The 23745-nt window shown below is 44.5% G+C and overlaps 1 protein-coding gene across 1 annotated transcript; it reads left to right on the top strand.

The window, feature by feature from the left end:
* The first annotated feature begins 1605 nt into the window (after positions 1 to 1605).
* Positions 1606 to 6555, top strand: LOC140364350 (phospholipid phosphatase-related protein type 4-like). The gene is made up of 4 exons (XM_072450446.1): positions 1606 to 1708; positions 2468 to 2577; positions 4154 to 4327; positions 4619 to 6555. The coding sequence occupies exons 1-4, from the start codon at positions 1606 to 1608 to the stop codon at positions 6194 to 6196; spliced, it is 1965 nt and encodes a 654-aa protein (XP_072306547.1). The 3' UTR covers positions 6197 to 6555.
* Positions 6556 to 23745: the final 17190 nt, after the last annotated feature.

Here is a 23745-nt window from a genome sequence, read left to right as displayed (position 1 = left end):
GGTAATGCAACACTTGGATGCCAACCGCCATAAAACAACAACAACAACAACTATAGTAACAACAACTTTGTACTTCCAAAGCACCGAACGTCAAAGAGGGAGAGGAAGATGAAGAAGAGTCTCCCTGGAATAAACTATTTTTTTACGGACTACGACAGAGTCTGAGGACTACGACAAAGTCTGAGGAATAAAGTCTGGCGGTAATGCAACACTTGGATGCCAACCGCCATAAAACAACAACAACAACACAACAACTATTCTAGTCACAAAGACATATCATGACCTCATGGGCTTTGTAACACCAAAGCAATGGGAGGAGTACTTTTACGGACTACGACAGAGTCTGAGGACTACGAAACGTCTGAGGAATAAAGTCTGGCGGTAATGCAACACTCGGATGCCAACCGCCATAAAACAACAACAACAACAACAACAAGGCAAACCAACCTGTATTAGGCAATGTATGTTCCCTCCTGCATGGTCCGTGCCATACAGATGCACATGGAGGACCGAAAATGAAGACGCACCTGCGTTGCGCAGTGCAGTATTAGTCCTTTAAGATGAAAAATGGATTTACCAGCGCTATAAAAATGTTTAATGTTTTATTATATATATTACATATTATTTCGGCAAAATAATTGAACAATAAAAGAATTTGGCGTTCTTTTAACAAAGAACGCCAAATTCCCGGTAGTTTTATACCGGGTCGGTCGGGTTATGGCAAACAGACCTATTATTTTGCTCACCCTAGTTATAGAATATTTTAAATGTTACCATTGGAACAACACAACACTTTATTCTTTGTGTACGAGGAGCAAAGACAAACTAAATATGACACTGGGGGCAGTAGTGAGTTCAGTGCCTGATTTGGCAGCAGACTAAAATTAGCTTCTTGCTTTTGGCACAGCTCTGCTCTGTTGGCTCTGGAAGACAGTGTTTCTAGTTCAACACAAATGCATTATTTATGCAAAGTCAGACTTAGTTATGGAACTATTATAATGTTCAGTACTGAACAGAGGGAAGATCTGTGATGGGCGCGACATTCTGCACCATCGAGCTCCACCAATCACTGTCTCACCACATTCATACTCGGCACGGAGGGTGAAGTGTCTTGCCTAAGGACACAACCATAGAACTCTAACCAGAAATGCTCTAACCACTGAGCCACTGTCACTCCTAATACTTATTACAATAACACAATACAATTATCCAATTGAATTTATTATACTCACACATTGAGCAACCTGAGAGCCAGCACACCTAAAAAGTCTTGAGTTTGAGAGAAAATAAATCAAATGATCATGTTTTCATTGCAAATAACTTTATATTGAATTGACTGAAAAGGTGTGTCGTGGGCAGCAGAACATGTCTGTATTTATGTTCTTTTCATAATACACGTTCACATGTCAAATCCTCAGATGCTGCTATCCAACTACTGCACAGAATTTGCACATCAAAACAGTTAAACAGTTTAGCTCCACCACTCTGTACATGCAAATCCTTTATACTTTGCTTTTCTGGAGCTGGCAGTGGTTTGTGTGAAGCGCTGATGCTGGGAGGCTGCAGTCAGGAGGGAGTGGGGGAGCAGAGCCAAAGAAGTAGGTCATGGAGCTCCGAGAAGACGAGCTCCAGGAGGCTGCGGCAGAGCTCCTTTTCACACGCTGGGCTAAAAGGGGCCTGGACACGGTGAAGGCTGTAGTGGTCAGATGTGAGATGGTCGCAGCAGGATCTACTCTCTCTTCTGCCCGTTTTGGTCTCTTTTGTTCTGTCCGTTGGCGTCGACTTGATTTCTTCTGTTTGTCCCTTCTGTCACTCGCTATGTTCACATGTACAACAAAAATCTGATCTGATTTATGGTTGAAACATTACGATTTAACAATTAACAATGATTAATGACACCAACCAAACAGCAGTAAAATACTTAACTGTATGTACAGTATGTGACCAGCTTCATGAATTAAACGTTCTGAATGATGAGGTCAACGTATATGTTAATGATACACTTATATTAATGAAGCTTATTTTTACATTCAGGTTTACTATTTAAGTTCAAGTTGAACTGAAATAACTTATTTTTGCTTCTAAAATGGTCACAATTATTGCTCATTGTTTCTTGGTTATATTTTGATGTAGATAATCAAGATCATTATTAACCAAATCATTTTGACATTCCAGTTCCATCTGCTCTGAGTAACTTTTTTTAAAGATTTACCAAAAATAAAATAAAATTGTACTTAGTCTTCCAAATGTAACATTTACTCAAAAAATAAATAATAATAAAAAACTCACATATGTCACTCTGTTTTTGATGATCAGATTACTGTTGAGCATGTAAACGCACATCTAATTATTGTGTTATCAGATCGTTACTGTTCATGTGAATTTGCTACTTATGCTAATCAATCAAGTTATTCATGACAAAAGTCTGTCTCCCCTTCCCCGCATAATCCCCTCTGCAGCTGTTTAGACATCTCTCTGGGTTATGAATGTCTTCACCTCCACTTGTTTTCTCATTACAGGAAGTCCTTCCCCTCTCAACACGCCACTCTGGCATCGTTCGCAGCTGTCTATGTTTCGGTAAGAATCAGTCACATGGGAATGAGCTGAGCGAGCAGTTTGTAACGAGCTCAAACCTCGTCAAGTTTTCATCAGCCGGCCAGACTGGGCACCACGATTACAGTATATTTACACCAACAAGTCTATGAAGTCAAAAAGTCAGGATGTGTATTTATTCAAGTGTTGTTAGATTTAAAAGTTATAAATTAACATTGTGCGTTTAGAAGATGTTAATAACATTATCATAACACAGCGTAAAAGAGCGTTTCTAACTGCAGAGGCTGGAGCAGTTCACACACAGCGAGTGGAAAGTACAGAGAAACAAAAGGGGAAATGACACAAGAAGATGTGTCCAGTTGACAGAATTACCCGATAATCAATGTAATTCTGTCAACTGGACTAAAGTTTTAAGAGTGACTGCATTTCGCCACTCATCCAAATAGCTTCTTCATTTCCTCTGACAAAGGACTGGTGAGCCTTGTATTTGTCTGAAGCTAACGACACTGAAGCTAACACCAGCTAGGTGTCTACAGTTAAGTTTACTGAACTACTCTAGGTGTGAAAAGTCTCCTGAACTATATTTGGCCTAATCTTTCAAGCTGCTAACGGGTGATTTTCAGCATACTTTGATTGTTTTCTTTGTTTAGGTTTAGGCCTGAGGATGGAGTTGTAAATGGCAGGTTTTGCCTTAGACCCCACAGACCCCATTTCTGTTCAGAGATGGATTGTGTTTCCAGATAAATGTAGCCGCTTTGACTCCTCTCAAACCACCTCTTCTCCTTTGCCAGGAGCTGATCACTGTCCTCAAATGTGTGGTTAGTGGTTTGCGATGGAGATGCACTGCAGACTAGAGTCCTGAGCCTTTGTTTGTCCTTTGGATGTACCAGTTTTTGTCTCATAGTGGTGGAGGGTTTGACATAGACCTCGATGTCATGTTGTCTAAAAATCCTTTGAGGTGTTTCAGAAACACCAGAAGTGTAAGGAATTGTTACATCTTTTCTCTTTGTCTCTTATTCTCTATTGTTCTGTTTGGCTCTTTCTTAGTGTGGTTAGCTCCTCCCTTCAGACAGCTACAACAGTGACTTACCAGCTCCTCATCAGAGGAACTGAAGAAGCTACTTAAATGATTGTCAGAACATATTCACTCTTAAAACTTTTGTCTAGTTGAAATAATTCCATTTTCCTTTGTTATGGAACCTACCTGGACAACTGAGGGATTCCACAGACGGCTGTCGGATTAGTTACTAATTGAAATTTTCTCAGAGTTTCCAGAAATTACCTCAGGAGAGGGAGATATGCCAGATTAGAGACATAGAAATGGAAGTTCAGCAGCACAAAGATTTTCCTGGCTCAGTCAAAGGTTGGGTGGATTTGTCAGATAGAATCAGATGAATGTGTGTCAGGGCCGTTTGAGGAGAATAATAGCCCTTGGGACTAAAGTTTCCTCTGTGTCCTGCTGCCAGGGCATCACAGCCAGCGTCCCAAGGAGGTCAATGGATCAGAAAAAACAAATCATTCTTGAACAATTACCGGACAGATGGTTGAAATGGCTCCCAGACACGCTCCCTCTGCTCACCAGTTTTGTGTTTCATGGCAGATGTACTTTAACAGCACCCTGACCGACTCGTCCAAACTGCTCAAGCCGCTGCTGGTCTTCTCCTTCATCATCAGCGCCATCATCTGTGGCCTGACTAGGATCATACAGTACAAGAACCATGCTGTGGATGTCTACCTGGGCTTCCTGCTGGGAGGGGCCATTGCTGTTTACCTGGTACTGTTATATGTTTACTTCTGTCTAATACTATAAAATATCCCAGGGTAAAGTCCAGATAATGTTTTGTCGCATGGGCAGGAGCCAGTGTTTCAGGTACACATTATGGTATTTTCAAATGGAATGTCCAAAAGTGAGAGAGAAGTTGAACCTGATCATTTATTCCTTACATTGCATCTGTCCCCATATCAATGAATTGAGTGTCAAAGATATCTTGGTTCTTGATATGTTTGTTTGTATGTCATATATGATAAGATAATGTCCCTGATCAGATGTGTGCTCTGTCGGCAGGGCTTGTTTGCTGTAGGAAACTTCCAGCCCAGTGAGGACAGCAGCCCTCCTGCTCCTCTGCAGCCGCACCGGCCCACCTGTTCCCTGCCCCACATCAGCCAAGAGGCCGTCATGCACCACATGCAGATGAAGGCCATGGCTGGAGAAGCTCTGCTGCCCACGTCACATTCCGATGGTCTTCTACATCGAGGCCTTCCCCAGCAAAGGCCTGAAGATGGACTCAAAGGTCACCCTGAGGGGGACACTCTCTCCCCCCGCAGTCCTCAGAGTAAAGAGGCTTACATGGCCTTCAGCCACACCCTGCCCCGAGTGCACACGCCCCAGGCCATAGCTGCATACGAGGAGGCTGCCCGGCGCCACGCTGCCACCCTGCACCACACCTCCATGGACTCAAGCCGCTCCAAACAGTTGCTTTCTCAGTGGAAGAGTAAGAACCACAAGTGCTCCCTGCAGATTCCCGATTCTTTATCCTCTTCTCTAGACTCGTCATCGGGCCAGTCCTCCCAGCATCCCCCACACCACGGCAGCATGGACCACCTCCACCCTGGCTTAGAGCCGCCCGCTATGGGCCTAAACGGAGGCTTTGACTGTCATTCTTACATGTCCAAACTAGCAGCAGGCACTAGCACAACCTTACCCAGCAACTGTAGTGGAATCACTGGAGGCGCCAGGATTGCCATGCAGTCACGACCAGGATCTTCTCAGCTTGTTCACATCCCAGAAGAGGCTCATGAGAATTACAACTCCTCCCCACGGTCAGTGCCCTCAGGAGCAGCCAGCAACAGCATCACAGGACAGGCCAACTGGCAGAAGGCAGCTGAAAAGACCTGCCGGACTACTGAGGCCCCACCCAGAATCATGCAGGTCATCGCCATGTCCAAACAGCAAGGTCTGCTCCAGACCCACTCCAAAAGTTTAGATGAGGGCAGTATAGGAACAACCATTCCAAGTTGTCAGGGCCCCCCACGATACAGAGCCCTAACCGACCAAGACAGCCCCAGTATGTCAGGAAGCATCGGGGCCATCGTCCGGATAGAAGCCCATCCAGAAAACAATAAACCAGTGATCCAGCCTCCTTCCAAAGACGGGAGCGGGTCCTGGAGGTGGCGCTCTCTGGACCATGGCACATGCCCTCGGACTGGGGCAACCCTGGACCCTGGAGAAGGCCCCGGATGTCTGAAGCAGTCTTTTGAGATGAACGATCTGAACCGCGACTCGGAGAGCTGCGAGTCTGGCTCTATGGACAGGAAACGGCCCAATCACATCATCACTACCTCTGCTGCGGCCTGCACTCCTCCTGTGGTGACAGTGCACACGCAGAGCGCCCTGGGCCAGGCTGAGCAGAGGCCCCATCCCGCGAGCCTCTCCACCATACGCGTTACTCCTGGGGACGGGGGCTCTTCGGTCGGGCCAGGGGGCGAGAGTGCCTCTGAAACTCTCTCGGTCACATCCAGCCGAGAGTCCACTCTCCGGAGGAAGGCCAACGTCATCCTCATCCCCGAGAGGGCCAACAGTCCGGACAGTACCCGGAATATCTTCTACAAGGGCACGTCCATATCTCCTGCTTTTAAGGACTAAATTAGCAACACTCTCACTCATCTTGGATTATGGACCGGATTTAGCTATTCTGCTATCGCAAGGCAAGAGTAAATGGACACATTTCAGGTGGTAGCTGTTGCACTAAGAATCTGGTAGTTACAGTAACTGTGCAGCTAAATAGAAGACTCACACATGACTACAGCTGAACAAAAGTGTTCAGCTTGTAGTTCATTTGTACCCATACTGAGCCCATTTTTCTAGTGGAAAAATGTTAGCCCTACTGTAGCCAAACAGAGCTGTTCGTGTACATATTTGTGATGAGCATGATTTTGTACGTGTTTACACTAAAGCACAACCTCCACGTGTCGTCTGAACAATCACTGTGTTAGCTCCTCCTGAGCACCGGCTCGATCTCTGACCAGGAGAGATAAAAAAAAACAGTCTGGCAGCAGTAGACATAGTAGCAGGTTAGGTTAGTTTGCGTTATGACCATGCTCTTGACCTTCAAACACATTTGAAAAGATAAAAGGTGCTTCTGCAGACCATGTGGAATATGTTTTGTACAGTTGTTATGTAATAGTGCACATTGGAGATACTGTTGGAACCATAAGTGTGCTTAGCCTCCTCCTGTAGCGATGAAGTCCAAAATGCTGTGACTGTACTGAGCTGCGTGAACCTGTCTATATACTGTCATGGACAAACCCTTCGACCACACAAGTAGTAACCGATTTTTACTGAAACACATTGCCAAAAATGTTTTGTACTAAATGTAGCTGACAATTCAGATTCTGCTTGTGCTCAATGACACTGCCAAACGCTAACACTCCGGTGCGTGGCCAAGTCCTTTGTTTTGCAGAAGACATAGTTTGGGATCACTGAATGCCCAGCCAAAACAATCATTCAGTCTTTATGCACAATATCGTTTGATTTGAAAGCCTGTCTACTTGCACTTGACCCTAGCATTAGCATTTGTAAGGCTAAGGCTAACATTATGCCCAAAACACACAGGTCTAAGTGAATATGAATCTTATGATGTTTTTAGTTCTAGATCTAAAAGAGCATTTTAGTGTAGCACAATGCCGTTTGTAGCCATGCTTTGTAATGCTGTGTATTAATATTGGAGCGCTTCCATTATTCAGACAAAGGTTGAACTGTAGCTGAAGAACATGTTTCACGATGTTCATGAGTGACGGTTTGAGGCTAATGTTGGAGTATCTTCAGGAGGTTATTCAAAAATTCATGGTGAACATGTTTCTGGTGTGTATGAGTAGGGTTGCAAAATGTCAGGAATATAAAAAATTGGAACCTTTCCATGGAAAATGTATAGGAATTGACAGGGAACTACTACTTCTGAACGTTCACTTCTCAACAAGGAGTCATAAAAACATGAACTTATGCAAACATACTTACTTAACAATTATAGTCATCAAGAAAGCGGTCATTGCCAGATGTGACCACTGGCGCTTGATGAGGAAGTCCTTTTAGGCGTACAGGCCAACAACTTTTGTGGGGATGGACTTGATTCATCTAATTTCTGTTTGAGCACAAGATCATTTCTTTGGGATCACACACAAAACAAATGACAGTTTGTGACTTTTCAAACCTAATATAGAAGCAGTGACCCTAAGGATGGCTAAGTCTGCAGTAACTGAGACCTGACAAGGTTAGGGTTAGCCAAGCCTTTTTACATTTTTGTTCCCTTAATTTCGGAGCTAAAGTTCAGGGTTAAGATTTTCTGAAAATGTACCACCCTTTACAGTTCTTATGTAGGAGTAAACATGAGCCTGAGTCAGAGCTGGATGTGCTCAGGCTGTACTTCTCCTGCCAGTCAAACACACATAGCGTTCAGGCAGAGTGTGAACACGCTCAGGTCGGACTGGATCTTTGACACGCTGAGCAGCTTCACCTGCGAGCTCCGAACGGACTTAGACCTGCCCCAAAGCCCCACATTGTACCTTTGGGCTGAGTCACACCTGAGCGTCCACGTCCACGCCTGAGAGTCCACGCCTGAGCGTCCACGCCTGAGCGTCCACGCCTGAGCGTCCACACCTGCACGTCCGCCTGAGCGTCCACACCTGAAGTCACCCCTCAACGTCCACCTGAACGTCCACCTGAATGCCCACACCTGAGCGTCCACACCTGAACGCCCACCTGAACGCCCACCTGAACGTCCACCTGAACGTCCACACCTGAACGTCCACACCAAGGTCCAGACCAAGGTTCAGATTTACAACTTTGAATATTTTAGTTTGGACCCCAGACTTTAGCTCTCACACCGGCTCCTAAAGGGTGCTTACTCTACTGTCGTCATGACAACGGGAGTGATACCTACCATTTCATTGGTTTAGATTTGACACAGCATTGTTTTCATCCGTCTGAAACATGTGCGAATGTGCCAATATTAGTGTATTTTATGGATGAACATTATTATTTGGCAGACGACATTTATGGAAGTGCCACGTGTGTGTGGAGTTTATTCAGTGCTTCATTCTCTACTTTATTTAGTGTGTATGTGTTATATGTTCTGGTATTAGCTTGTGTTAGTACGAGGCTTGTTTTGGTTTGTCGGGTGTGTGAAGACGTGATCTTACACTGAACGAAGGAGAATAGTCTAAAAATGATTCTGATTGTTGGCTGTGCATTTAGTGATTTGAAGGTCAAATAAGGCTCATCTTTTACTCGAACAAGGAGCAGGCTGTAGTTTGGCAGATTGGTTTGTAATTATGTTGTCTAGTACTGTGGTTCTCAAACGTTTCAAACCAAGTAACACCTAAGAAAATATATGGCCCTCCGAGTTCCACCAAATGTAAACCAGGTCTAAAACAGGATTATTCTAGATTTAAACATTGGCTAAAATAGGTCTAAAATAGGACTTCACAATTGCTTTACTTGACAAAGTAGTGGATTAAATGTACTTTACTTTCTTCTGCAAACATTCGAACTGCTGAGGAATCCACGTACCCCCTGACGTAACCCCAGTAGTACCACAGTTTGAGAACCCTTGGTCTAGTAGCCTAACTTGGCTAACTTGTCACGTGATGAAAGTGAGAGCTCTGTGTAGCTCTCCGCGGTGCTAAAGCTGTCCTTCCTCTTCACGTTTGAGCTCCGTCTTCCTCACGTTCGCTCGCCTCTTCGTGGTCTACCGTCTGGCACTTTTTGGATTTGGTCCAAAGTCCAAACCAGGACCAAACCATAGTCCAGACTGAGACTGGTTCTTTTTCCCGGCCCACGGTGCACGGGAGCATTCACACCTCAGCCTGGGCCCACGTTTCATTTAGATGATGTACAGTTTCTACAAACAAGTGTGTGGTGGAGACAGGCACAGATCTGGGTCATGTGCGAGTGCCAGAAGGTTTTTGCACCTCATGTTTATAGGAAAAGCTTTCATGAAAACAGATCTTTGTAAAAGACAAATTGTTGGTCACAAGTCATATTTTCCTAAATCAGTGTTTGGTGGTTTACAGTGTAGAGAATAATTATTTTTATTATTGTACTGCTGATGTGATGGGCCAGCACCTATTTATATTTATGAACTTGTTTTTGCTGTTTTTCAATCAAAAGAGAAAAAAAAACATCCAAAGTAGAGAGTGGATGACAGAATCTGAGACGTCCTGTGTTAAACTTGTACAGTCTGTTCTGTTGGACATAATTCTTTGTAACAGTTGCATGTCACTAGAGTCCATCCCACGCCTCCTCCGGCTCAACTCTTTAATATTATTCACCGTTGTCCGGGCATTAAACGTTTGTCATGGAAACAGTATATTTTATTCCCTTCAGAAATATCCCATTACTGTACTTTATTATCCTTTCCCTACTTGACCCTTAATGGAAAAAGATATATGTTGTATTGTAAAGCGCAGGGTCATAAGGTTATTTCACAAAACAGTGGAGATAATTATACTACATTACAGAATATATAGTATGAGATTGAGATGACTTTAAAATCATCTTATTAAAAATAACCTTGTGCAATCCCTGTGTACCTTTGAAACTAAAATATCAAACCATATCAATTCGTTTGCAGCATGAAATGAGCATCCTCAGCAGGGTTCTGAGGTTCTTTTAGGGGACTAAACGTGTGGGGGCCCCTGATGTAGAGGAAGTGATGCCACATTTCAATCAGCTCTTTATGATTACGTGTAAAAGTATGTATGCATCAGATTATGACATACAGTATATATTTCTTACACGTTATGGATTAATGATGATCACAGTCGTCCCAGTGCGATCGCCCTCTCAGACTGTACATCGCATAAAGGATAAAACCAGATATATTTTATTAAAACGTAATATTGCATTTTGTGAGAACTACAATATCCTGACCAGCAATTTCAGCAAATGTCATTAATTGTACATGGTTCAATTTAAAAATAAAATATTTTGTAATGCACTTTGATATATGGATATTTTCTGCGTCAGCCTATCCTTACAGTAACAATCATTTGATTATTTGTTGATGTCAAATTAATAAGATAAGAAAGGATTTGATGAGGGCACTCTTTTGGCCACATGGAGTCAAATTATTCACTGCCAAAAATTATGCCAATCAGTTTAGTTAAAAATCTTATATATAATGGTTTTGTTGTGCCAAACAAAGCGTATCAGACAAAGGATGTTCTGATCAAAAGTTTAACAATCAAAAAGACACACACATATTCACACAAATCAACTTTTACACATAAATGTCACATTCAGAATCATACATTCTGTAGTGAACATTTAGAAACACAAATGTATTTATTCTTTGTGTGTGATTTGTGCTTCTGTCTTATCCCTTCACATTCTTGGTCCTGGATCTTGAACTCTTGGATCACATGACATGTCCTTTGGTCTGGTTCTCCTGGTTCCACTGGACTGGAACTCTTCTGCATGTGGTGTTTGTAGCTAACTGTCTGAGATGTTGTGATGAGGAGTTCCACCACCCACCACCACCACTACCACCACCCACAGCTCCAAACTCCACCAGAGCTTTTGCAGGTGACTCTGCACCGTCTGATCAAGTCCAATAAACTTTATATTCATTGATCAAACTGTGGGCTGTGACTTATTATTTTGTTTTCTTTACATCTACATGGAAAACACCTTTTGTTTTTATAGTTTCAAGTCTTTAATTCACAACTAAATGATAGAAATCAGGAAATTCAGGATTCATAAATATTGTTAATGATTTGATTCAAGTGTTGTTAATATACTTCTGGTCATCACAAAAGTTGTTTTCACGCTTATGTATGAGTTTCTATATTGAAATAAACAGTCTTTTTTATCTTGTACAGTATGAACAGGCCTGTAGTGTGGCCAAAAACAAGATGAATTCAATCAATATATTTGTTTCTAAAAGTGAGCTGCCTGAAGACTGTGAACTGAGGAGGAATGTTCCAGATGATTGGACCACCTAAGCCCATGCTCAGATACATGTTTGGATTAAATAACCAAACTAAACAAAGTTTCCAAAAAGATTTCTGATAATTACTGGGAAAAAACGTATTTGTGTAATTTTCTCTTTAACAAACATGAGTGCTGACTGAAAGAAAATAGGCCAAGGCACAATGTTGCTTTAAATAATTTGCCATATCAGCACATTCCATCCGTATGTTTATGAATTATGGATGGAAGACTTTCAATTATTGATAGCGCCTTTGACATGACACATCTGTGCAGCTGATTAAAACACCAGCGAACATAAGATGAGGGTTAGCAGAGGAACCTCCGAGCTGATGGCTGAGCTGAGAGCCCAGCAAGGGGCCGCTATTAGCCTGCGGATGCTAGCACGTCTCTTGTGGACAGGCTCAGTGGACGGAGACTGTCCACTGTCTCAGGTCACGAGGGGCTCAAGACGCACAAGCTTCACAAACCAAGTACAAGTCGTCACCATCACATGCTGGGAGAAGTAGCTACCACAGTCACCATGTTACCGTCACCATGTTACCGTCACCTCCATCACCTCCATCACCGTTACCGCCGTCCCCGCCCCCGCTGCCACCGCCGCCACTTCTGTCTCCGTCAAGACCGTCGACGCCGTCACCTGCACCACAAATTAAGTCCATGTAATCCTCTCCATATTCTGTATATTAGTTATAATGTTGGTCCAGTTCCTGATTGTTGGTGCAGTTTGAGTTGATAAAACGGCACCCTCCTTCTCTGCAAGGAAAAACTACAAAACCCTTTGGGGAAAAGTAGAAACCTCAGAGAGAACCACAGTGAAGCGGAGGTCTGTCCAGCACAGATGGTTGGTGCTGATCCTCGTCCGTGGTCAGTCCGTGGTCAGTCAGGGGTCAGTCCGTGGTCAGTCAGGGGTCTGCATATCGATGAAGTGGTGTGCAAAGGGCCTGTGGCCTTTAGAGCACAGTGACCTTCTGAATAATAGAGTTCACATTCTGGATTTGATTATGTCCAAATCTTAAATGTGCCGATGCGACAGAGCAAATCTCCAAACAGAAAATGGGCAAATGTTGAGCTTGGTTCGTTATGTTTTCATATTAATTTTGTTAGTGCAGCTGACCTTTCTTTCCTTTTGCAGGGGGTGAAGGGGGTGAAGGGGATGCAGGGGGTGCAAGGAGTGAAGGGTGTGCAGGGGATGAAGGGGGGGCAGGGGATGAAGGGGGTGCAGGGGGTGAAGGGGTTGCAGGGCGTGCAGGGGATGCAGGGGATGAAGGGGGTGAAGGGGATGCAGGGAGTGAAGGGTGTGCAGGGGGTGAAGGGGATGCAGGGGGTGCAGGGAGTGAAGGGGGTGCAGGGGGTGAAGGGGATGCAGGGCGTGCAGGGGATGCAGGGAGTGAAGGGTGTGCAGGGGGTGAAGGGGGTGCAGGGGGTGAAGGGGTGCTGGGAGTGAAGGGTGTGCAGGGGATGAAGGGGGTGCAGGGGGTGAAGGGGTGCTGGGAGTGAAGGGTGTGCAGGGGATGAAGGGGGTGCAGGGAGTGAAGGGTGTGCAGGGGGTGAAGGGGGTGAAGGGGTACTGGGAGTGCAGTGGGTGCTGAGGGTGCTGTAAGTGCTGAGAGTACAGTGGGTGCTGTAGGTGCAGTGGGTGCTGTAGGTGCTGAGGGTGCTGTAGGTGCAGTGGGTGCTGTAGGTGCTGAGGGTGCTGTAGGTGCTGAGAGGGTTTGTTGCTCGCTCTCTGCCACAGATGTGATTCAAACTCTACAGTTGTTGTACAGTTTATCCAGTCATATCGGACAAATCCTTCTGTACAAACATCAAACTCTTGTTAAATCCAAGACTGTGAAGTTTGGTGTAGGTGCTACTTCCAGGGCTGTCCTCTGTGGATGTAGGTGGAATGAAATTAATTATAAAACAACTTTCGATGCAGATTCAGCAGAGTTTTTGCTTCCATGAGAATGCTTATATGAGTGTAGGAGAAGTGTGTCATCTGAACACCTTTGACCTGAGAGATGATCTAATCAGACCCCATGTCTCATAGACCGCAGCAAACATTCCTCAGGACAAAATAATGATATTGAAGATGAAACAGATCTACACAGGAAGTCCCCAATAAACGTTTGTGACATTATGATCTCATCACTAAACTGGACTTATCTCTGAAAGTATAGTGTGGAATACCATGTACCTACTGTTATTACTGTATTTGTATTAATGCTGCATTTTCAGTGTCTGCAGTGTATTCACAAATGCAGGTTTTGTTACATGTGGTTTCTAACATTTTGGTGTGTTTTTTAAACATGTTCCTTTCTTAAATGAAGTCCTGATGTGCTGTAATGGTGATGTAACTAGGTAGAAGGAAGATTCAGTTGTATCATCTGACCTCTGTTTTTGGAAAAAACAAAACGTTTCGACTCCCATCCAAGAGTCTCAATCTAAGAATCGAGTCCGGGAACTCAGATATTTATCCTACTCTGAGAAAGCCCTGCCCTCTGGGCGTGACCTCCTGATTAAGGGAGTATTTGGTTTCACTTGAAAAGCAAATTCTCCAAACGCTCAAGAACTATGAGGGATGCAGTACTCGACTGAGACAGATCATCGATCATTCGCCGTGCCAGAGAAAGGAGCAGCTCATCAACTCACAGTATCTCAGCTTGTGGCCTTTAATGCAGAATGTCAGATTTCAAGAGCCTTGTTCCTCCTCTGAACAGTAAACTGGGCCTCATTTGTGTCAAATTGTACTTGAAAGAGTGCGTACCGGAAAGGACAACATTTAATATCAGCAAAAAAAAAGGCGCTTTATAAAAAACAATTCCTCACAAGTTTCTGCCCTGATCTTACCCTAGTATACTGTAATATATGGAAACCACCAAATTAACACATTTAGAATATTCATAAGTTCACAGACTCAAACGAAACGAAAAGGGTCTATGACACTGAGGGTCTGTGACACTGAGGGAGGGTCTGTGACTCTGAGGGTCTGTGACACCGAGGGAGGGTTTGTGACACTGAGGGTCTGTGACACTGAGGGAGGGTCTGTGACACTGAGAGAGGGTCTGTGACTCTGAGGGTCTGTGACACTGAGAGAGGGTGTGTGACACCGAGGGAGGGTTTGTGACACTGAGGGAGGGTCTGTGACACTGAGGGTCTGTGACACTGAGAGAGGGTCTGTGACACAGAGAGGGTGTGTGACACTGAGGGAGGGTCTGTGACTCTGAGGGTCTGTGACACTGAGGGAGGGTCTGTGACTCTGAGGGTCTGTGACACTGAGGGAGGGTCTGTGACACTGAGAGAGGGTGTGTGACACTGAGAGAGGGTTTGTGACACTGAGAGAGGGTCTGTGACACTGAGGGAGGGTCTGTGACACTGAGGGAGGGTCTGTGACACTGAGGGTCTGTGACACTGAGGGAGGGTCTGTTACTTTGAGGGTCTGTGACACTGAGGGTCTGTGACACTGAGGGTCTGTGACTCTGAGGGAGGGTCTGTGACACTGAGGGAGGGTCTGTGACCCTGAGGGAGGGTCTGTGACACTGAGGGAGGGTCTGTGACCCTGAGGGAGGGTCTGTGACACTGAGGGAGGGTTTGTGACACTGAGGGAGGGTCTGTGACAATGAGGGAGGGTCTGTGACACTGAGGGAGGGTCTGTGACACTGAGGGTCTGTGACACTGAGAGAGGGTCTGTGACACAGAGAGGGTGTGTGACACTGAGGGAGGGTCTGTGACTCTGAGGGTCTGTGACACTGAGGGAGGGTCTGTGACTCTGAGGGTCTGTGACACTGAGGGAGGGTCTGTGACACTGAGAGAGGGTGTGTGACACTGAGAGAGGGTTTGTGACACTGAGAGAGGGTCTGTGACACTGAGGGAGGGTCTGTGACACTGAGGGAGGGTCTGTGACACTGAGGGTCTGTGACACTGAGGGAGGGTCTGTTACTTTGAGGGTCTGTGACACTGAGGGTCTGTGACACTGAGGGTCTGTGACTCTGAGGGAGGGTCTGTGACACTGAGGGAGGGTCTGTGACCCTGAGGGAGGGTCTGTGACACTGAGGGAGGGTTTGTGACACTGAGGGAGGGTCTGTGACAATGAGGGAGGGTCTGTGACACTGAGGGAGGGTCTGTGACACTGAGGGAGGGTCTGTGACACTGAGGGAGGGTCTGTGAGACTGAGGGAGGGTTTGTGACTCTAAGGGAGGGTCTGTGACACTGGGGGAAGGTCTGTGACACTGAGGGAAGGTCTGTGACACTGAGGGAAGGTCTGTGACACTGAGGGAGGGTCTGTGACACTGAGGGAGGGTCTGTGAGACTGAGGGAGGGTTTGTGACTCTGAGGGAGGGTCTGTGACTCCGAGGGAGCGTCTGTGACACTGAGGGAGGGTTTGTGACACTGAGGGAGGGTCTGTGACACTGAGGGAGGGTTTGTGACTCTGAGGGAGGGTCTGTGACACTGAGGGAAGGTCTGTCACACTGAGGGAGGGTCTGTGAGACTGAGGGAGGGTTTGTGACTCTGAGGGAGGGTCTGTGACACTGAGGGAAGGTCTGTGACACTGAGGGAGGGTCTGTGAGACTGAGGGAGGGTTTGTGACTCTGAGGGAGGGTCTGTGACACTGAGGGAGGGTGTGTGACTGTGAGGGAGGGTCTGTGACTCTGAGGGTCTGCGACACTGAGGGAGGGTCTGTGACACTGAGGGAGGGTCTGAGGGAGGGTCTGTGACACTGAGGGAGGGTTTGTGACACTGAGGGAGGGTCTGTGACACTGAGGGAGGGTTTGTGACTCTGAGGGAGGGTCTGTGACACTGAGGGAAGGTCTGTCACACTGAGGGAGGGTCTGTGAGACTGAGGGAGGGTTTGTGACTCTGAGGGAGGGTCTGTGACACTGAGGGAAGGTCTGTGACACTGAGGGAGGGTCTGTGAGACTGAGGGAGGGTTTGTGACTCTGAGGGAGGGTCTGTGACACTGAGGGAGGGTGTGTGACTGTGAGGGAGGGTCTGTGACTCTGAGGGTCTGCGACACTGAGGGAGGGTCTGTGACACTGAGGGAGGGTCTTTGACACTGAGGGTCTGTGACTCTGAGGGTCTTTGCCTTTCGGCTCAGCTCCCTCTTCACCACAACGGTCCGATGCAGCGACTGCATCACTGCAGCCGCTGCACCGATCCGCCTGTCGATCTCACGCTCCATCCTTCCCTCACTGAACAAGACCCCGAGATACTTGAACTCCTCCACTTAGGGCAAGGACTCCCCACCCACCTGAAGAGGGCAAGCCACCTTTTTCCGGTCGAGAACCATGGCCTCGGATTTGGAGGTGCTGATTCTCATCCCAGCCGCTTCACACTCGGCTGCAAACCGTCCCAGTGCATGTTGCAGGTCCGGGTTTGATGGAGCCATCAGGACAACATTGTCTGCCAACAGCAGAGCTGAGATCCTGTGGTCTCCAAACCGGACACCCTCCGAACCTTGACTGCGCCTAGAAATTCTGTCCATAAAAACTATGAACAGAACCGGTGACAAAGGGCAGCCCTGGCGGAGTCCAACATGCCCTGGGAACAGGTCTGACTTACTGCCGGCGATGCGAACACAGCTCCTACTCCAGTCATACAGGGACCGGACAGCCCTGAGCAAAGGGCCCCGGACCCCGTACTCCCGGAGCACGTGACTGAGGGATTAAGGAGGTCCTCAAAGCATTCTTTCCACCGTCCGACGACCCAGTCGAGGTCAGCAGGCCTCCACCCGCATCGTAAATGGTGTTGGTGAGGCACTGCTTCCCCCTCCTGAGGCGCCGGACGGTTTGCCAGAATTTCTTTGGGGCCGACAGAGAGTCCTCCTCCATGGCCTCCCCGAACTCCTCCCAGGCCTGGGTTTTTGCCTCTGCGACAGCACGAGCCGCGGCTCGCTTGGCCTGCCAATACCCGTCGATGACCTCAGGAGACCTGCAAGCCAGAGTGGGGCCCCGGTGACGCCGATCTGGGCGACGTAAACAGCCTTGTTATAGTTGTCATCATAAGAGGCTTCTGAACCGTGCAAAGATCTTAAAGCATATTTTACTGTTGGTTTTACTGAATTAACTTTAGGTTAACATTAAATATCTCCTCCAAATCACTCAATTAGACATTTCTCTTTGGTTTTCTACATGAGAAAACCGAAAAATAAAAAGTAAGAGCACCAGCAGCACATGCACATCATTGAGCGTCTTTTATTTCAAGTATATTTAGTAATCAGATAATAATCTTTGGCTTGTTTATAATACAGCTGCAGAGAAACAGTTCATGCCCAACACAGCATTACAATCAACTTAAGAACAAAATAAACCTGATTTTAACAACGATTAAGTGAATTGTGTCTGAGCTGTCACATGCACTTTCAGCTTCCATCCAGGGGAGGGCAGTGTGCACACTCTGCTCACACGTGGCTCTGGCCGTTTCAAAGTACTAATGCGAAGACTGAATGTGTTTTTATGTAATGTGTAATATCTCTGCTGTTGTAATTAATAACCATTTAATATTGTAATGCATTAATATACCTTTCATTGTTATTGCATTCTGGACACACACACACTGCACATTCTTGTTCTGTCTGCTTGTGTCTGTCTCTGCTCCCCCAACTTCTCGGTCTGGGTCAAGGGTCACATCTCACGACCATATTAGGATGTCCTGGAAGGTACAGCCTGGTACGGCTGGTGCCAGAGAAGATCCACCTTCTTATGAATATTCATATTCTTTGTCCTGTATGTGAGAGGCCCCCAGATGAGGAGCAGATGTCTGATGGGAACTTGTGAGGGACAGGACATGCGTTTTTAATCTGTTAGTTTTGTAATCGTAGGGAATAAATACTTTAATTTTAACGACCGAATCTTGTCTTGTTATTCTCAGCATATTAGAACCTAACACTGCAGATTGTGGTCATGTGACTTCAAAACTCCTGAAACAACAGTTTAAAGTTGCTAATGCTAAAGAAGCTAATCATTCTCTTGCTGAAGCTGCTGATGTTTAACTGAGACATACCTGGTTTCAGTCACATGACCATTCAAAAGTCTTGTTTCAAATGTTTCATGTGTTTTACAAAGTCCTAAACATGTATTCTGGCACATATTAAATTAGTCCATTTTCAAATTTAGTCTGAATGTAACGTCTTCAATGATAAAGTCAGTAAAGTCCTCGATTGTTAGTTCAGATTTATTTGTGATGATCTTTTCCCAGAGCAGTTACTTGTATGGATGAGCAGGCAGACTTTTGGTGGTATATTTAGATATTTAGATGATATTTGTCATAAAAAACACTGAACTTGAACTGTAATTCCGTAGTTTTTCTGTACACGCAAAGTCTGTGCACATCGATTAGCGCTCTCGCCTCACTGCAAGAGGGCCCAGGGTTTGTTTGGCGACGTGGGGCCTTTCTGTGTGGAGTTTGCATGTTCTCCCCGTGTCCCTGTGAGGCATTCTTGACATCTGCACATGAATCAGTCTGGAAAGTCTTGCGCCGTGAGGAAGAAGTGGGATATTGAGTGAAATAAATCAAGTTGATTGGACGAAGCGTCGTTTAGTGCCCGCTCGTCGTAATTAGTGCTTAACCAATCACAGCAACGATGCATGACGACGTATTCAAAGCGTGCGGATGTAAACAAGTGTCACTGCTGCTCACATTGGAGAACATGTCGCTGCTTTTGTAACACTAATGAGTGTTAAAGGCGTCTTAAATAATAAAGTGCTGTTTTTTTGACCAAATGTATTTCTTACCACTTGTTTCTCAACTGTACTTCTTCGACAACGACTCCAAGCACCTTTTCCTGATACACTATAAGCCGGGTGTCCACTGCACGCCTTTGTTTGTCTGTGTGACGCTCGGTGTGGTGTCATCAGTCATCAGAGTTTTAGCGGTTTTCGGAGGCTAGCGCGACATGCTAGCGCGACATGCTAGCGGCGTTTTCGTGTCCTGTTGACGGCGGAGTTCCTCTGATGAGCTTTGTTAATGTTTGACAAAGATGAATCATTTTTGCACAAGAATTCTTTGTGTGTCGTTAACTTGACATTGTAATCGCTATGATACATTTAAAGCACATTTAGTTTCTCTTCAGTTAGTGAATTGTCTGTTGAAGTGTCTGGATCAAAGGTGAACAGGCCTTCTCCTGCAGGTCTAATTTTGCCGGCAGCACCCAAAAAGCCACACACAGGTGCACACGCACGCGCACACACACGCACGCGCACACGCACACACACACACACACACACACACACTGTCTCCTTTAACAGACGAGACAAGTCATTTTCTAATCAAAAGTCTTAAAACACAAGTATAAAATACAGAACAGGAGAAACATCTATTTGTCTAATAATAAACAAGGTTTATCCTTTTTTCTTTTCTTTTAGAACTGCGTTAAAATGCATCTGCTTGAATGTAGTATGTGTTTTCTCCTCACAGTCGTTTGATGATAATATTGTCCATGATCACTTGAATATTTACTCAAAGTATATTTGAGGTGTATACCTCTAATACCTGTATTAGATTTTGACTTGTGTAGAGTATTTTTAATCTGTTTTGTAATCAACATGATCTGAAAGCTTCCACTAGGTGGTGCCACAACCACAGGCTGAATATTTGTTTTTGCACGTACTACTGCTGTACTAACGTGTACAGCATTTGTGTTGAATTTAATTCATTAATTAATCATTTAATCAAAACGTAAACCAATACGTCATATGGGAAAAAGGTTTTGTATATTTTAATCTCATAGTATAAAAACATGTTGTACCACTAATGTCCACTCCACACTCTCACACAGAAGTCTAACTACACTGACAATCTAAACGCATTATGCGACAGATTAGAGCAAAACGCTCCGCTCATCTCCACCTTCTCATCACAACATCAGCTGATCAATACAACCACAGGAAGAACAAGCACCGTTAACTGAACACAACTGTAGAATACACATCAGTTTGTTTTGTATTTCTCATTCGGCTGATCTTAGTTTACCACTGCAAAAAGACTATTATAATGCATATCACACTTAGGTCACACTTCTATTACACTTATGTCACACTTTTATTACACTTAGGTCACACTGTTATTGCACTTAGGTCACACTGTTATTACAATGAGGTCACACTGTTATTACACTTAGGTCACACTGTTACTTAGGTCACACTGTTATTACACTTAGTCACACTGCTATTACACTTAGGTCACACTGTTATTACACTTAGGTCACACTGCTATTACACTTAGGTCACACTGTTATTACACTTAGGTCACACTGTTACTTAGGTCACACTGTTATTACACTTAGTCACACCGCTATTACACTTAGGTCACACTGTTATTACACTAAGGTCACACTGTTATTACACTTAGGTCACACTGTTATTACACTTAGGTCACACTATTACTTAGGTCACACTGTTATTACACTTAGTCACACTGCTATTACACTTAGGTCACACTGTTATTACACTTAGGTCACGCTGTTACTTAGGTCACACTGTTATTACACTTAGTCACACTGCTATTACACTTAGGTCACACTTTTATTACACTTATGTCACACTTTTATTACACTTAGGTCACACTGTTATTGCGCTTAGGTCACACTGTTATTACACTTAGGTCACACTGTTATTACACTAAGGTCACACTGTTATTACACTTAGGTCACACTGTTACTTAGGTCACACTGTTATTACACTTAGTCACACTGCTATTACACTTAGGTCACACTGTTATTACACTTAGGTCACACTGTTACTTAGGTCACACTGTTATTACACTTAGTCACACTGCTATTACACTTAGGTCACACTGTTATTACACTAAGGTCACACTGTTATTACACTTAGGTCACACTGTTACTTAGGTCACACTGTTATTACACTTAGGTCACACTGCTATTACACTTAGGTCACACTGTTATTACACTTAGGTCACACTGTTACTTAGGTCACACTGTTATTACACTTAGTCACACTGCTATTACACTTAGGTCACACTGTTATTACACTAAGGTCACACTGTTATTACACTAAGGTCACACTGTTATTACACTTAGGTCACACTGTTACTTAGGTCACACTGTTATTACACTTAGTCACACTGCTATTACACTTAGGTCACACTGCTATTACACTTAGGTCACACTGTTATTACACTTAGGTCACACTGTTACTTAGGTCACACTGTTATTACACTTAGTCACACTGCTATTACACTTAGGTCACACTGTTATTACACTAAGGTCACACTGTTATTACACTTAGGTCACACTGTTACTTAGGTCACACTGTTATTACACTTAGTCACACTGCTATTACACTTAGGTCACACTGTTATTACACTAAGGTCACACTGTTATTACACTTAGGTCACACTGTTACTTAGGTCACACTGTTATTACACTTAGTCACACTGCTATTACACTTAGGTCACACTGTTATTACACTTAGTCACACTGCTATTACACTTAGGTCACACTGTTATTACACTAAGGTCACACTGTTATTACACTTAGGTCACACTGTTACTTAGGTCACACTGTTATTACACTTAGTCACACTGCTATTACACTTAGGTCACACTGTTATTACACTAAGGTCACACTGTTATTACACTTAGGTCACACTGTTACTTAGGTCACACTGTTATTACACTTAGTCACACTGCTATTACACTTAGGTCACACTGTTATTACACTTAGTCACACTGCTATTACACTTAGGTCATGTTGCTCATGTTTAAGGACAACTTGCATTTAGTGTGACCACCTCAAAAAGTCTCAAAAGTGAGACAGGTCATGGGTCATGGGAATTGGTGGGATGGATAAAATATGTAAAATATGTATGAAGAAGGACTCAACACTCATCTGAAGAGATGGTCCGAGCAGAGACCACTGAATTAAGACTGGTCAGCAACTCCATTCCTGTGTCTTTTGAGTGCCCCCTGTGGGCAGCATGGCACATCACGAGTCAGCAGACTGAAATAATGAACAAAGGTTTGCTTGCTCCTTTCTGGATGAAGCTCTGCTGTAATGTTGATTAAAATGTCTTTACTGAGGTTTAAGTGAACATTAAAACACAACCAAACTTCAATCAAGGGAAATAGTCCTCTCTTATCAGAACACGCCCCCTGATATGCTGGAGACAAAAGTCCAGAAAGCAGCGTTAAACTGCTCGGACACATGTGTTGGACCACGGCCTGGGTCAGGCCTCTTGTGTGACTTTACTGACCGTCACCAGTGCGGGACGTTTCAAGTGTGTTTAGATTTGGCTCCTCAAGGATCCAACTTTTCTTAGCTATTCTTACTTTAGCTATTCTTACTTTTTGTTGATTCTTTAACAAGATTTTTATTGAAAAGACTGGTACCGAGCGTACATGTTAGCTACTCTTCAGTGGAATCATTCTGCTCGACATCTGCTGGAGAAGAGACATGGAGCCTTCATCACCAGCTCGCTCCACCATCAGCGGACCTCGTCTGCCTCAGCGCGGTAAACAAACGGTCCAGAACGAGAGGATCTGGATCCTTCTGGCATGTATATATAAGGGAGCGTCTCCTGAAACTGCTGGGCTATTTGTCAGGGTCAGGGTTAGGGTTAGGGTTAGGGTCAGGATTAGGGTTAGCCATGAGGCTATTTGGCCGCACCGCGGCTCTGCAGCCACGGCCTATATATATATATATATATATATATATATATATATATATATATATATATATATATATATATATATATATATATATATATATATATATATATATATATATATATATATATATATATATATATATATATATAGTATATAAATGTTGATATAGATGTTGATATATATATTACTACCTTCACAAAATACTTGTATGTTTATATGAATATATTTAAGAATTTAAATAAATAAATATTTGCATATTTCAATCGTGGTGCACACAATATCTAGCATGCTCATTTTTTCAGACAATCTAGAAACTTATCAGGTTGTTTGCTCAGGGACTGCAGCTCTTTAGCTCCGTGTGGGGCCAAACATCTCCTGACCTTAATGTCTCTGTCCACTGTCCCTTCGAATAAAGACTTAACCTAACCAAACCAACCCTAACCAAACCAAAGAGTGCCGCTGTGGGGGGCACAATAGTGTAGTGACCATACTGCAGTGAGCTGCTGGAGTCGTCAGATTGAGACAAAGTGCATGTAGTTCTATGTTTATCCGGAGCGCCCCTGTTTGGCTCTGGAGCTGTTGCCATGGAAACCACAGCG

This window comes from Eucyclogobius newberryi, unplaced genomic scaffold (assembly GCF_026437365.1).
Source record: "Eucyclogobius newberryi isolate DKJ021-1_F unplaced genomic scaffold, fEucNew1.0.hap1 SCAF_18, whole genome shotgun sequence".
Lineage (NCBI taxonomy): Eukaryota > Metazoa > Chordata > Actinopteri > Gobiiformes > Gobiidae > Eucyclogobius > Eucyclogobius newberryi.
Note: the sequence above shows the minus strand (reverse complement) of the source record. Positions and strands in the feature narration are given on the sequence as shown.